Here is a 16,324-nt window from a genome sequence, read left to right as displayed (position 1 = left end):
TTTAAACTAAACTATGGAATGATTCTTGAAGCTGAAAATAGGGTTTTTGGAGAAAAGGAAAATTTATACAACAAAGTACCAATGGAAAACAGAAACAAAATCATAAATGAGTAAGTAATGGCAAGTTCACAGTACAATTTATACTTAAGAAGTTATTTTCTTCTTTTCAACGTTCCCTTGAGATCTAGAGAAGAGGAGATTTTTTAAACTATTAACTTGCTATTAACTTGATTTTGGGATTGTTTTTTGGTATAGAAGTTAGATTTAAAGGACTTATGTAGCTTATGATTTTCTAAAACTGAGAGTCATATTCTGTGAATATTTTGTAGTTTGCAAGTGGATACACTTTAAAAGCATTATACTAAGAGGCCAGATAAAATGTTCCTTTCTGCTATCTGTATTTTGTCAGGAACCTCACGGTGAGATGGCAGTATATATCAAGTATGACTAAGATGTATAATAAAATTTATTTCATGGTAATAGAAAACCAATAGCTCCCATTCTCATAGGCAGTGATGAAGGAAGCAATTAACTTTATCAAAAGCTCATAATGAAATATCATAATTTATCTTATCTTTTATATAATACTCCATAAAGAGGTAAAAGATTTTCATGAGCAATTTTTTTTTCCACTGAATCTTATTTTTTGGGGACCTGGCTTTTGTCTTAGTTAGAAACAATATCTGAAAACTTAAAATGTTCAATGAAAAACAATCAACCTGAAACTACTAACATTCTGTAAGCTTTCTAAAAGTATAACTGTTCAACTGGTCAACTTTATAATAATAATTAAATTACTGTATTTGGTATTAACAACCTCTTTCTTATCAAGTACTAAGATTATAACAACAAAAAAAAAAAATTTGGGAATCTGTTCCAAAAATCAGCTTCTTGAATTATTATCTATAGTTACAATGCATAGTTTTTATAATAACCATAATACCAGAACTTCAGCAGATATTTAAAACTTCATCCACAGAACTAAGGCAAGAAAATACAATAGACACTGCCATCCCCATGGTATTAACATGAAATCCATGAATGCCTGAGTATGGCTTATGGCTGTGATATTACTGGAAAGGTTACCCTCAGGTGAGGAAAAAAAAAACCTTGGTAACAGGTATATGCTTCAACTAGATTGTCTATCCAGAATAATTCAAAATTTGTATCTTAGTAAAATTTCTTTATGTTATGAATTTTCTGAGTTTCAGGCAGTAAGCTAAAACTACAAACCTTAATTAAGTCTGTGGTTACACAGAAATAGAACAGGGTTTCCTCTAGGTAAAATAGAACGCAATACAAATTAGAAACTGAATTAGTTCAGAGGGTTTCCAGTCCAAAAAAGCCCTTTGTACCATCAAGAAAAAGTGCTCCTGTGGGGATGCAACTCTAAGTCACACAGTTTGATGAGTCAAGTTCAGAGTGAATTTTAGCTCCCACTCTATCCCTAGGCCTGTTTCACACACAGTGACTGCACTGTATCAGACATTAAAATTTACCTAAAACATCCCATTAATGTTATCTGTTTCTAAATTGTGATGCTGGACCACCTGCACCTTTATAAAAATGCAGTTTCCTGGATCTCATCTAGGAACTCCTAAATTTGAGGACAGAGGTCAAGTTGTATTTCTTAATTCTTATGCACATGAAAGCTTGAGACTATTAGTACCATGATGGTGGCTACTTTGTCTATTCTGTTTATAGCCAGATTCCACATCTGGAAGATTCCCTGATACAAAATAGGATCTCATTATTCATGGGCCAAATCAATGAAAACACTTCCCTAAAGCATTAGAAATAACAGAAATAGATTCTGCATATAGAAGAACAGTAGAAAAGCACAGCACAATACTTATGAACATGGACTCAGATCCTGATTTGTGTATTACTAGCTGTGTGACAGGGCAAGTTATTTCACATCTCGGTTTCAGTTTCCTCACCTGTAAAATAGGGATAAGTAACAAGATCTACTCACAGAGATGTGAGAATTTCAGTTGATATATGTAAAGCACTTAAAGAGAAAGCCCTCAAAACACATTTCCTAAATTGTTATCTATTTCTAAAGTTTGCCTAAGAATTTTCACAATCAGTTACAACTATAAAGGTCTTTTAAAAAAATAAACAAAAAACTATTTGGTAAAGAGGTAGTAACAGATCAAAAAGTCTATAAAATTACTTACTGGATCCATTAAAAAAACTCGAGAAGCTGCAGAAAGATTCAAACCAACTCCACCTGCTTTTAAGGATAGAAGCATTATAGTTGGAGACCCTGCTTCAGTGTTTTGAAAACACTGAATTGATTCAACTCTTTTTTTCTGGGCCATGGAACCATCCAAACGAGTAAATACAAATCCAGAGGCTCTAATGGAGGGGACAAAAGAAAGTAAGTTACTACACTATAAAAACATGTTAAGTAATTGTAATCTTTTCATTAAACCAATTTTTTCACTCATTTCTTCTGACAAATATATACCAATCATCTACTAGTAAGTCAGGCTCTACAGTCAACGTTTTTTCCTATAAATTCAGGACTTAAACTTAAAAATTCTAAGTTCTCAGGAATATTCTTTATTGTTACAGTTATTTTGTGTGTTGTGTTAGTCGCTCAGTCGTGCCTGACTCTTTGCGACCACATGGACTGCAATCCACCAGGTTCCTCCGTCCATGAGATTTTCCAGGCAAGGATACTGGAGTGGGTTGCCATTTCCTTCTCCAGGGGATCTTCCCAACCCAGGGATGGAACACGGGTCTCCTGCACTGCAGGCAAATTCTTTACTGACTGAGCTACAAGGGAAGCCCTGTTATTTTAGATAGATGAAATAAATAAAACTGCTGAAACAGAAATAATGTCATTTTTTTGCTATTCAAATTAAAACATTTATATAAAATCCTTTTGCTCAAAGTGAAAACACTGTTTAACTTACCTGAGGGGAGTTTCTATTAAAGACAGAAATGTTGTAAACTGAGAAACAACTAAACTTTTTATGTTGGGGTTCTTCTTTCTTAAATCAATCAATGCATGCATTAGAGCATTAATCTGAAAAAAATTAGGACACCCATTAGGTTCCATTTTGAATGAGAAGAGAAAGGTTCTGACATATTACCTCCCCAAAATGCAAATGTAAAAGACCACTAATTTTTTTAAAAAATTGAGACTATCATATTTTTCGTAATTTGAACCCTTTCTCTCTCCCCTTAAATTCACCATTAGATATAAACAAAAAGCCAGTAACCACCAACAAAGTATAATACTCATGACAAGATTAAAAGCAGAATTATTATTTTAAAATATGATTATTTATATAAACATAAATATTCAAATATTTGCACATGTATATTTACCTTCGAACTGGATGTCCATTCCATATTAGATTTTTTCTCAGTGTTGCATGCCAATTCTTCTGGAGGACATTCTATTAAACTGTCTCCATGTATATCATTTCTGCACAAAGGGCACTTAGCATGAGGCTATATAAGAAAGAACAAAGTACGAGTGACACTTAACAAAAGGAACAGAAATATAAATTTGCCTAAAATGTTTAAAAGGCAAGGTAAATTCCATATCCCTAATAGCATTTTATTAAACCTTTTATTAGATTCATCCACTTGAGATAAATCTGTACATGCTGAACTTCAGGCAGATATAATGTTCTAATGCAGAAGTGGGATTGGTAAGAGAGCAAAAGTAGGTAATCCTGACTAGCAGCAAGAGCTTGAAACAATAAATATTATTTTCAGCCACATAAAGAAACTAGGAATAACAGTTTCTTGAGCTAATTAAAATTCAGCATATCAATTGAAACTACTCTTTAGAAGAAAACCAATTCCTTCTTAATAGCTTATAAAGTAGTTCAGATGTGTTAAGTCCTAGCAGGTTCATTCAAAGCAGTTGTCTGTTGTGTCTATTTTGTACCAAGGCATACCAATAAGACTATCTCTAAAATAACTACATACCAAATACCATTATAATAAAAAAGATTCTCAAACTATGTACAATCAAGATGTGCATTTTCCCCTATATGTATATTACCTCTCCACAAAAATGTTTAAAAAAATTGTACCTTAAAAGGACTGCTTAAAGGATTATTCCACTTCACACAAATTTAGACCTACCTAGCCATAACAGTCCAATAGCCATGGCATGGCAACTAAGCTGTTGAAATATGGCAAAGACAAACTGAGATGTGCTTTAAGTGTACAATACCACTGAATCTTGAACTTCTAAGTTTAAAAAAAATCATGTAAGGCATCTCATTAATAATTTTTATATTTTAGATATACTGGATAAATAAAAATGCATTATAAAAATTGATCTGTTTTACTAGAAAATTTTAAATTACCTTTGTGTCTCACATTATAAGTCTATTTCTTAGAAATGATCTGAAGAGTCAGTAGAATTAAAACACTGACTATGAAATATACCTCCAAAGCTATGTCTTTTTATATGACAAAAGCTTAGTTACATGAAATATAAACAGTGATAAAATTAACTATAAAATGTGCACTAGCAAACCCAAGTGAAAAACTCCTTATAGTCTTTGTTGGGCTTGGGTTTTCATTATACTCAATACTGGAACTCCACACCATCAAACACTGAATTTGTACTAGGCATAAAACTCACCTGCTCATTCTGAATGACTTGACAAATACAAGGTTTACAGAAGACATGTGCACAATGTGTTATGACAGGAGCCATTAAAGAGTCCAAGCAAATTGCACATTCTTCATCAGAACCTGAGCTCAGAATTAACTTCATCTTCTTTATTAACTTCTTCCGTAGTTCTTCAGGTGTATCATTCCCTAGAGAAAAGGCTGAATAATTAATTTCAGAGGAAGACTTGTAATAAGACTAGACAATCTTAATCTTCCTTATATAGGGAAAAGTTTTGCTTGGGTAGTTCTTAGTCTTTTATTTTTTTATCATAGGTAAAAAGCATGATTTAAATTTGAAATTTTAAGAAAAATTCAGAAGTTCCACATATCATACCTTACACAGAAACAATATTATAACACAATCTGCAGGTACTGCCATAGAATAAAAGGCTGATGTGATTTGATCCTTTCTTCTAAGACTATCATTGGAAATCCTGGAAAACCTCATTAAAATTCCACTTCATTGTTACAGAGATTTTTGAGTATATTTCTAGTTGAGTCCTATACTAAAAATCAATGTTCATTTGACAAACCAAATTTAGGCCACATGAATAATTTCTTATTTTGACTTAAATATCTCTAACAAATACAATGTGTAAACCAATCACATTTACCTACCTGAGGGACCACTGGAAGACACTGCATTTGCAAGAAGGTGTGTATGACAACAAATCTGCCGCAATCTAAGCAGAAGACCCAGGACATCTGCATAGTGTGCAAGGACAGTCCCTTCATTAAAATACCTAGAGGTAAAAATGTTAAATACTATGAAGGCCTCTAAACAATAGTATTTCCTATTCTAAAACAGCACACACACAGACAAAAAATAACACTGTTCTCTTCTTCCCTAGAAATCACTTCAAAACAAGAATGGAAAACAGAAAAGTAAACTCTTACCTTTAATGAAACCACGAGAGATTTACACCAATAAAGCAAAGTATATGAGAAATGGCTGCAAACTACAAGTAATGTCAAACAGGAAAATAATGAGAGATATGACTGCAGATCTCAAGCAGACCTGCCAGAGCACAACTCTTCAAAATAGACAGCACGCCCTAAGGAGAAAGCCACCATCTCTCACATGCAGAAACAAAAACAGGGTGTGTGGCTCATGGCTTGAACATCCCAGGACAAGTTTATACCAGGAAAAAGGGGAGACAAACTGAATAAGGAAACACACTGACCTACTGTGTTTTTTCTTTTAGAAAATACTACAAGCACAGCATTCCATATCATAGGGAACCCTAAAGCTTCCAATCTCTGTTGAAAGAACTCACATGTAACACCCTGATATATTTCCTACCAGTCAAGCATACAGCTATGATTCCTGTCCCTTTGTATGATAAATCTCTTGCAAACAGCTAGTCCAGAAAGAACTCAATACATTCATATAAGAGTAATAATCAGCACAGATCAAGGAAGAAAACAAATAGCATCAAAAGAAAACTCACCAGAAAAAAGTTTCCACAGAACAAATTAAAAATTATGACCAAGAATTCTGCCATAATACCACTCAATAAAACAGTTAGTTCCTCCTAAAAAAAACACCAATAGCTTAAGGCAGAGACAAAACTTTGAAAAGGTATGGCAAAACAAAACAGAGATCAAAAATGGGCTGGTACAGCTAAAGAGTGAGAAAGAGAAAAGTGAACTATCAGAGAAAGCCACAGGAAACCCAGCATAAAAGAGACTGTGTGGGTGTCTGCTCAGTCGCTTCAGTTACGTCTGACTCTTCGCAACCATATGGACTATAGCCCACCAGGCTCCTCTTCCATGGGATTCTCCAGGCAAGAATACTGGAGTGGGTTACCATGTCCTTCTCCAGGGATTCTTCCCCATATAGGTATCAAACCCCTGTCTCCTGCATTGCAGGTGGATTCTTTACCACTGAGCCACTGGACTAGCCACTGATAAAAACACAGGAAAGAATGTGGGAAACAGGATTGAGAAAAGCAAAATTAAACAGAAAAATATAAAAGATTAGAGTAAAATGATACCTATGAAAAAACAAAGACTATCCAACCTACACAGAGAAATAAAACAATGGAGCAGAAAGCAATATTTAAGAAAACTTTCCTGAAGTGGGGTACAGGGGAATCCTGGAGTCTACAGATTTAAATGGTACCACCTGTTCCAGGAAAAAAATAATCAACAGAGAGAGGTCCTGGTAAAATTGCTTGACTTTAAAGAAAAGAATAAAAATAAAATCAAGGTTTTCAAGGGAAAGATTCAATATAAAATACAGAAAAAAAGACAATAAAGTTTCTGAAGGAAGAATGAGTGATCCAAAAATTATATACCAAGGCAATCTGATATTTTAGTATTAAAGCAATAGAAGAAATATAGCCTAATGGTTAAGAGGACAGACTCCAGAGCTAAACTATCTGAATTCAAAACCTGACTCTGTCAGTTTAACTGTGAAACCTTGGGCAGGTTTCTCAACCTGTGCCTTGAGCTTCCTCAGTTGTAACAGTGGCATAATATATACCTAATAGGATTGCTATATTAAAAAAGTTACCATATGCAAAGCATTTACAACAGTGCTGAACTACAATGAATGATATATATGTGCTAATATTGTTAGTAAGGGTAGTAGTATGGCAACAAATGCTTCTCAGTACTCAAGAATGCAGGCTTCCCAGGTGGCACAGTAGTAAAGAATTCACCCACCAACGCAGGAAATGGATACCCACTCCAGTATTCTTGCCTGGGCAGTCTACACAGTCCATAGAGTCACAAAGAGTCAAATGCAAATGAGCACGCACATAACAATAACATTCAAAAATGCAAGGAACAGGCAATATAAAGATTAAACTTACAAATTCTAGAATCAAACTGCCTGAGTTTAAGCACCAGCTCTGTCATTAGCTGTGTGACACAAGGTAAGTCAACTAACTGCCTCTGTGCCTCAGATTCTTCCTCAGTAAAATGTAGGTAATCTTTGTACTGAATTAACAGAACTGCTGTGAATTAATACACATAAAGCACTCTCAGATGATTGCATTAACACCTAGTAACTGCTCAATGTTTGTAAATGTATTACCTAGTAAGATATTTTTAAAATACTTATTTAAGAACAGTTTCAATAAAGATTTTTTTTCAACCTTTCAAATACAATAACATTTACCAATAGTCTAACTACTTCTTGGCATCACTTCTTACACTGAAAATCATTATTTCAGTTTAAGAAATTCCTTTTGAGTGCCAGATACTGAAGTAGAAGCCTCCTCCTACCGCACCAGCTACTTCTGTCTTGTTAGAACTCTTCTCTAACTTCACTCACTCTCTTGGTGACCTTATCCAGTCCCCTGGTTTTAATTATCATTTACACACAGGTGACTTTCAAATTTGTATCAAACCAAGATAATTCCTATGAACTCTAACCTCATATCCAACCGAGTATGTGACATCTCCAGTTGGAAAACACACAGGGATCACAGAATCAATGTGTCCAAAGTGCAGTTTCTTATTTTCCCTGAAAAAATTCTACTCCTCCCATAGACATATTCTGCAAATGGCAATTTCATCCTTCTAGTCACTCACGTGAAAAACCTTGCAGTAATCTTCCACTTCTCTCACACCGCACACTATATAAAATCAGCAAGTTCTGTTGGCTCTCCCTTCAAATGTAACAAAATCTAGGCATTTCTCACCCTCCTCATCACTATTACTGCAGTAAGAAAATACCCTCATCTCTTACTTTGATTACTGCCACTGTTCTCCCTGCGCTAACTCGCTTCAGTCATGTCCGACTCTTTGCAACCCCATGGATGGTAGCCCACCAGGCTCCTCTGTTCATGGGGATTCTTCAGGCAAGAAGACTGGAGTGAGTTGCCGTGCCCTCCCCCAGGGGATCTTCCCAACCCAGGGATCGAACCTGTGGTTCTTATGTCTCCTGCACTGGCCGGCAGTTGCTTTACCACTAGTGCCACCTGAGAAGTCCCAACTGTTCTCCCTATTTATGCCTTATTACTAAATAACACAACAGCCAGTGATACTTTTAAATAAAAATAAAATTAAGTCACTCCTGCGGTTCAAGACACTTCAGAGGTTCCTAAATCTCATAAACAGTAAAAGCCAAAGTTCCTAAAATATGCCACAATGCCTTACATAATTGTCACCCGCCTCTACTCCAACAGCTCTCTACCATCATTACTATTTTCCACCTTGCTCATATTATCCAGCCACAATTGCCTCTTTGTTGCTCAAGTTCCTCAGGTTTACTCCCAACTCAGGACCTTTACACTTGCTGTTCCCCTCTGCCAGAAATGTCCCTTAGCCCCAATCTTCTTTAAATCCTTTCCCATGTATTACCTTCTTGGTGAAATAATCTTCCCTGAACGCTATAAAAATTTCAAGTTTTAGTCTTTAATAGGTTTCTTTTCCCTATGTATACTTCTTTCAACGCTTTTAATCTTCTCCCATGTCACAAAAACGGCAACAGAAGCAAGCAAGGTCTTCTGACTAAGCAATTCAAAACTTGCCATTTCACATAAACTTTTTTCCCTAACTGTAGGAGTTACTTACGTGGTGAATTATAATACTATTTCACACCAATTATTAATTTATAAAAAAGTAGTTTGAATACTTAAAAACAAATTATACTTCAGTGTACTGAAGGCTTTTATAACTTACATTTCTAAAAAGGCTCTTCAATTAAAGTTAACAAAGAAAAAAACTGATTTCTAAAATGACTTTCTTTCTCCATACCTTCCAATAGTAGCTTTGCCTTCATTTTTCACGGACTGGTAAATCTTTCTCTCTTCATCTGAAAGTGTAATGTGCTGAATAAATACTTTACGTTCTGGTAACTCCAAAACAGGTTTTCCTTTAATTTTGCTTGTCTTTGTTCTTCTAAGTGTAATATTTTTAATTAGGGACTGCAAACGCCTAGTCAAAATAAAACAAATAATTACGTAACTTTTCATTCCTATATAAGTTGATTCTATGAGAACAAAAATAAATATATTAATCTGTTAGTTTTATAAACTTGGTAAAGATTTGAAAAAAAATGTTTAGGGATTTTTATCCAATCTGATAATGACAGACATTTTCCACAGAGAAAATCGGAGCAACAAAATGCATCTAAATTTGCTCTCAATTCAGTACCTGTCACAGTTTAATCTTTTATTCTGTCCTTATTTTTCTTACACTCATCTCCCCATTTTTCTAATCACTAACCATTTTTCTCAATTCTGTCAACTATATCACCCAATGTTTGACACTCAAATTCGTAAGCACCTATTAAGCACAAGGCATTATACTAAGTATCATAAGTTCATAAATATGAGTAAGATCTTATCTTCAAAAAGTTTCTCCAGTAATATGAAAATCAAGGTACATAAGTAAGTAATTTTTATAAAATAATGAATACCAAAAATAAAAACATGATGTGACAATTCAGAAGAGGGAATAGATTCTACAACCTTTACACTCTCTTTTCTCAGTATCAGGGAAAAAAAGAAAGCGTATCAACTCTTTAAAAAAAGATATTTTCCTAACACTGAAATATAAATACAATTTCTTAAATTAGAATTCAAATAGTTGACTCTAAGGAATCAAGTAGACAATACTGCAAGCTAGGTTAGTGGCTTTTGAACCTTTTTCACTATAACTCACAGTAAGAAGTCTATCCAACAAACATATACACAAACACACACAAGACAGAAATGAATATTTCACAAAATGATACTGTTTGTGATACACTTTGCTGTTTTATTAAATCTTCTACTCTATTTCATTTTATTTAATGAGCAGCTATAATGCTAGCTGTCATCTTGATGATTTTACAAACTGCTAATGAATCCTAAACCCTGTCTGAAACCCACCACTGTAGCAAAATATGTGTAGCAAAATACACGTTAGCCGAATACCTTGCTTTTAAAATGGCTATCACCAAGTTGACTTTTATGTTCTCAACTTTTATCTATCTCCACCAGAAACAACTTTCTCTCTTGTAGAAACTGTTGGTGATGCCACTGTATTATCACAACATTCAATTATCACTAAAACTATCTAATGCTTAAAACTTATCAGTTATGAAAATTTAGTGTATATTGGATTCTCTGAGCATATTTTTCCTATTACTGTTTATTAATGGTGGTTTTGAGGGTAAGAGCAACACACAAAGACCATATAGCTCTGCTCTTTCTTCACAGTTTTGACTAAAATCAGGGGAAAGTCTGATTAACTTTTTAGTGACAGTTAGAAATTTTCATCTCCATAAACAAGAATCATTAGATTTTGAGAGTCAAATGCATTAAGCTGTAAACATGTTTTGGAGAGGAAAGCCACAACAGTCAGGTTAAAGGGGTAATGAAAGTGGCAACTGGTTCAAGCTGCTAACAATTATTTATAACTATCAGTTGTGAAATTACTTACCTAAGTCCAGCTTCATCTCCCATTGTGACAGGACGCTGTATTGTTCTATGCCACCATTCTCTATCAACAAATGGTTTAAGTTTTAAAAAGGAAAGAAGAGACCACAAGTCCTTTAAAGAATTCTGAATTGGAGTGCCTAAAAAGAACATAAAACTCTTATAACTCTACAGCAAGAGTACACAATCAAAATATCCACCTGGCCCAATTAACTGAGACAACACTTGAAAATGGGCACTTAGTTCTAAGCATACCCACTATTAAGCTGTGACTATAATGCTTTGTTAAACACATACACAATCTCAAAATCCAGTCTGGCTCTAACTTTTAGCTCTCACTTGCCATACTAACAAAAAGAACACAGATCCTGTAAACTTAACTTTCCCCTTATCAAGAACATTTGCTTATCAGATTTTTAAATTAGTAGCACTAGCAAGAAGAAAAAAACTAATTTTTGAGTTTATATTCTTGTCCCCATCTTCCAGTATAGGTTCACATGTAGCAAACAAGCTCCAAGATGGGAAGCAGAGAAATCAAGATTCTGATTGGAGAATTAAAGTGTCAAATCCAATAAAAATTTTAAAAAATAATAAAGTGTCAAATCCAATGTTGAAAAATTATTCTGGTGACTGTTCTATAAATAAACTATAATTCAAATGTTGCTGTATCATGGGAAGTTAAGAAAAAAAGTCAGTTTTATTAAATGATTTCTATAATTAATTTTTGGAGACTTTATATCCACTTCAAATTTACAAGTTACCTCATAACTTACTTAACAACATGTATTTTGGAATTAACTTTGCTAAAGTATATGCTATCTCAAAATCCAGTGAGATAGTATATGTTATCTCAAAATCCATATCATTACCTGTCAAAACCCATCTTCTTTCTGCTTCTAAATCAAGCACAGCTTTTGTTTGCTGAGCATTTGGATTTCGTATGGCATGTCCTTCATCCAGGATCACTCTTAGCCACCTTATGCTATGTAATGGACTATCACCCTTAGTCTGAAATAAATATTTCATATGAATTAAAAACACAGGAAATTAAGATAATACTTTATGTAATTTGATAATAATATGAGTTCTTATTTTTTAATATCATCACTTACTATGTGGTAGGTACTTCTTTAAGCATTACATACATTAAATTATTGGATGTTCACCAACTTATAAAGTATTATTATTCCTATTTTACAAATGAGAAAATTGAAGCACCAAGGTATGGTATATGTTGCTCAAAGTACCACAGCTAGGAAGTGCTGAGCTAGCATTCAAATCCAGGTTGTCTAGCTTTCTGCTGAGATCATGGTTCAAAACACTAAGTTATCATGCCTCAGAGTCAAACATATGACATATGATGTCAGCTATAAGAATTACTTGAATATAACAGAATGACTTTTTAATGTAAAAATCAATATTCTTACCCGAAGACTAAAATGTTTATAATAAAGTATTTTGGAGAACATTTTCACTTAACAACTGGAATTAGACAATTGGAATCCTAAATGAATTGGGAAACTCCTGTTTCAGATATTAAAAAAGCTTATTTTTAAACAAACAATTATCAAATCATTGTGACAGAAAACAATATTTCAAGTTAGAAAAAGAATTCATTGACAAATTGCTGGATACACTTAAATTCAAATTTATAAATTCAAGTGGTCTAAATATAAAATATTCCTAAATTATTATCTAAAGGAAGTTGAACCTTCTTTTTTTCTGGCAAAATATTAAAAAACAATTTTCTCTTGTGGCGACTAGAGAGGCAGAAGCAGCATCACCCTCTAAGAGGTGACACCCAGGGCCTGCCCTCCACACCTGTACATGAGGGCCAGGCAGCCCCACACCCCAGAAGATCAGATGACGGGGTCCCCGCACTAGCTATGATCATAGCTGGAAGGACAGCTTGATGCTCAAGTTTCTCCATCTGTGCAGTGATGATGTGCCAAATTCCACATCTAAAGAAACCCATCAACTCCTGAAACAGAGATCCTTAATTTGGAGGTAGAGCCCACAGAAGGGATTCAGGGCACTCCCACCAGTTCCTGAAATTATATGCTGAGTTATGTGGATAGGTATGCATGTGAATGGTTCTGAAAAAAGGGTCTAGAGCAGCACTGTCCAACAGGAATGTTGTGCAAGCACATATGTCATATTCAATTTTCCAGCAGCCACACTTAAGTAACAAGATGTAGGTAAAATTTGTTTTAATAAAATATTTTACTTAAAAAATTTCCTATTTACTTCTTATATATTCAGAAAGAAAAAAAGTAAGAGTATAAAGCCTAAATTTTAGAACACTTTAGAAACCTGAAACAATTTCTTAAATTCAACTTCTGAAAATCTCTGAGTATCAACACACTTACACCATAGTCATGAGTTAAAATATTGTATGTAGTCAAAACAATATCCTGTTTTGAAAGCAAGGTTGGGTCTCTAACACGATCAGGACCATAATAAACATAAAAATTCAAGTGCACATCTGATTTTATGTGTTGTCCAAACTGGTCCTAAAAGAAAATTAGAAATATTTTAATAATGAGAAGATTAGTATCAGGTTTAACACGTACATAAAATATACTGTCTTGGCAGTTTGACGAGTCAAACTACTAAAATCCCATAAAAACAAGTTTCACGAAATCTAAACTAAAACAACAATAACAATACTAATATTTTATTGCCAGAGAAACTGACATATTTACAGTGATAATACATTATATAAATTTTGCCTGGCCCTACCAGTGAGCGGCTGCTTCATCTTTAGAAGTTAAAAGAAGGCAATGGCAACCCACTCCAGTACTCTTGCCGGGAAAATCCCATGGACGGCGGAGCCTGGTAGGCTGCAGTCCATGGGGTCGCTAAAAGTTGGACATGACTGAGTGACTTCACTTTCACTTTTCCCGTTCAATCGCAACCCACTCCAGTGTTCTTGCCTGGAGAATCCCAGGGACGGTGGGCTGCCATCTATGGGGTCGCACAGAGTCGGACACAACTGAAGCGACTTAGCAGCAACAGCAGCAGCAGCAAGCTCTTTTAAGACAGTAATTAGGTTTTCTTAAATTTAGTATTCTACAAAAAGGATCTTTAATGATTCCAGTTTAATCTTTAAAAATTAAACAATAAAAGAACAGTAAGGAATATTTTCATGAATGTAGGTAGAGTTTCAAGCACAGTATCCACTTTCATTCATTTATTATAAGACTACTATTTGTCAGGTATAAACTAGAAAGATGGTACAGCTAAAGAAAAAAATAAGACCAGGTTACTGCCCTCCTTAACAACACAATCAGTTTTTAAAACTTACAGAGTTTTTTGTTTGGGTTTTTTTAACTTATGAAAACAACAGAGCTGAGAGATTCTGAGCAGGAAAAAAAAAAAAAGATGAGAAAGAGAAGACACTAAGGAGACATAGCTGGGAAACTATTAGGTGAAAAATGATGAAAGATGAAGACCTAAACCAGAATGGCAAAAGCCCAGAATGGAAACAGCTGATATGTACATGGACTGATGGGGACTTGAGAACTAATACAGAACATGAAGAAAAGGGAGAAATCAAAAGAAGACTCTGAAACTTAAAAAACTACTAGAAGAACTGTGTGATAATGATACAAAGAAGTTTTAAAAAAAATTAAGGAAAAACAGGCATAAAGATGAGAAAGAGGTAATGAGTATTACTATTTTAGACATTTTAAAATTTTGGTCACCTTAAAATATCTAACTGGAGAAATACACCACAAAAATTTAAATATTGGCCTATAATGCAAATGTAGATATAGACTTCAAAGTTATCAGTATCAGGACATGAAATCACTGGAATAAATAAGATGCTCTAAGGAAAACAAATACAATGATAAAGGTATGTTTAGGGAAAGAGGCTAGAGAGAGCAATATTTAAAGGGCAAAGCTTATGCTTCTATTGGAGGATAGTCCCCATCAGTCCATGTACATATCAGCTGTTTCCATTCTGGGCTTTTGCCATTCTGGTTTAGGTCTTCATCTTTCATCATTTTTCACCTAATAGTTTCCCAGCTATGTCTCCTTAGTGTCTTCTCTTTCTCATCTTTTTTTTTTTTTTCCTGCTCAGAATCTCTCAGCTCTGTTGTTTTCATATCCTCTATTGGAGGATAAGACATGAGGTCTGAGGCACAATTTAAAATATTCCAGCAAAGAAAAATATAAAGCAAATGTGGCAAACTTTTGATTCTTAAATCTAGAGGACTAATATGAAAGAGGAGAATGAAAAAGTTGGCTTAAAGCTCAACATGCAGAAACTAAGATCATGGCATCCAGTCCCATCACTTCATGGCAAATAGATGGGGAAACAGTAGCAGACTTTATTTTTGGGGGCTCCAAAATCACTGCAGATGGTGACTGAAGCCATGAAATTAAAAGACGCTTACACCTGGGAAGGAAAGTTATGACCAACCTAGACAGCATATGAAAAAGCAGAGACATTCATTACTTTGCCAACAAAGATCCATCTAGTCAAGGCTATGGTTTTTCCAGTAGTCCTGTATGGATGTGAGAGTTGGACTAATAAAGAAAGCTGAGCACCAAAGAATTGATGCTTTTGAACTGTGGTGTTGGAGAAGACTCCTGAGAGTCCCTTGGACTGCAAAGGAGTCCAACCAGCGCATCCTAAAGGAGATCAGTCCTGGGCGTTCACTGGAAGGACTGACGTTGACGCTGACACTCCAATACTTCGGCCACCTGATGCGAAGAACTGACTCATTTGAAAAGACCCTGATGCTGGGAAAGACTGAAGGCGGGAAGAGAAGGGGACGACAGATGATGAAACGGTTGGATGGCATCACCGACTCAATGGACATGAGTTTGGGTAAACTCCAAGAGTTGGTGATGGACAGGGAGGCCTGGCGTGCTGCAGTCCATGGGGTCACAAAGAGTTGGACACGACTAAGCGACTGAACTGAACTGAACATGGATCTCATTACAAATTTTTATAATACTTAAAAAAAAAAAAGCTTAGGAGAAAAAAGGCAGACTACATATGATGTATGGAATGGAGAAAAACAATGGTCACTGGGGCAGCAAACAAAATCTTGAGTGAAGGACCAAAGAATATCTAAGTTTTAAGAACAAATACAAGATTAATTTTTAAATTTGTAATTTATGCTCATTCCCTCTATTTACCAAAATGGTTAAAGATGATTTACAAAATAACACATAACAAAAAGTAATAAAAGGAAAACAAAAAAGAAAGTCAGTGCAGGGGAAAACATAAAGGGAATTCACTGGACACGGCAACAATGAAGTCTCTGACGAGACTAAGG

General features: G+C 34.7%; 1 protein-coding gene across 3 annotated transcripts in view; it reads right to left on the bottom strand.

Moving 5' to 3' along the window:
* HLTF (helicase like transcription factor) overlaps window positions 1–16,324 on the bottom strand; it is a 60,382-nt gene that overhangs the window by 5,684 nt on the left and 38,374 nt on the right. For all 3 annotated transcript variants that reach the window (XM_069563014.1, XM_069563003.1, XM_069563023.1), the window contains exons 15-23: window positions 13,400–13,543; window positions 11,900–12,038; window positions 11,035–11,170; window positions 9,364–9,543; window positions 5,272–5,396; window positions 4,622–4,800; window positions 3,343–3,468; window positions 2,925–3,037; window positions 2,181–2,361 (exon numbers count right to left, since the gene is read on the bottom strand). In XM_069563014.1, the coding sequence (XP_069419115.1) occupies window positions 2,181–2,361; window positions 2,925–3,037; window positions 3,343–3,468; window positions 4,622–4,800; window positions 5,272–5,396; window positions 9,364–9,543; window positions 11,035–11,170; window positions 11,900–12,038; window positions 13,400–13,543 (1,323 nt within the window). The remainder of the gene's footprint in view (window positions 1–2,180; window positions 2,362–2,924; window positions 3,038–3,342; window positions 3,469–4,621; window positions 4,801–5,271; window positions 5,397–9,363; window positions 9,544–11,034; window positions 11,171–11,899; window positions 12,039–13,399; window positions 13,544–16,324) is intronic.

This window comes from Ovis canadensis, chromosome 1 (assembly GCF_042477335.2).
Source record: "Ovis canadensis isolate MfBH-ARS-UI-01 breed Bighorn chromosome 1, ARS-UI_OviCan_v2, whole genome shotgun sequence".
Classification (NCBI taxonomy): Eukaryota; Metazoa; Chordata; class Mammalia; order Artiodactyla; family Bovidae; genus Ovis; species Ovis canadensis.
Note: the sequence above shows the minus strand (reverse complement) of the source record. Positions and strands in the feature narration are given on the sequence as shown.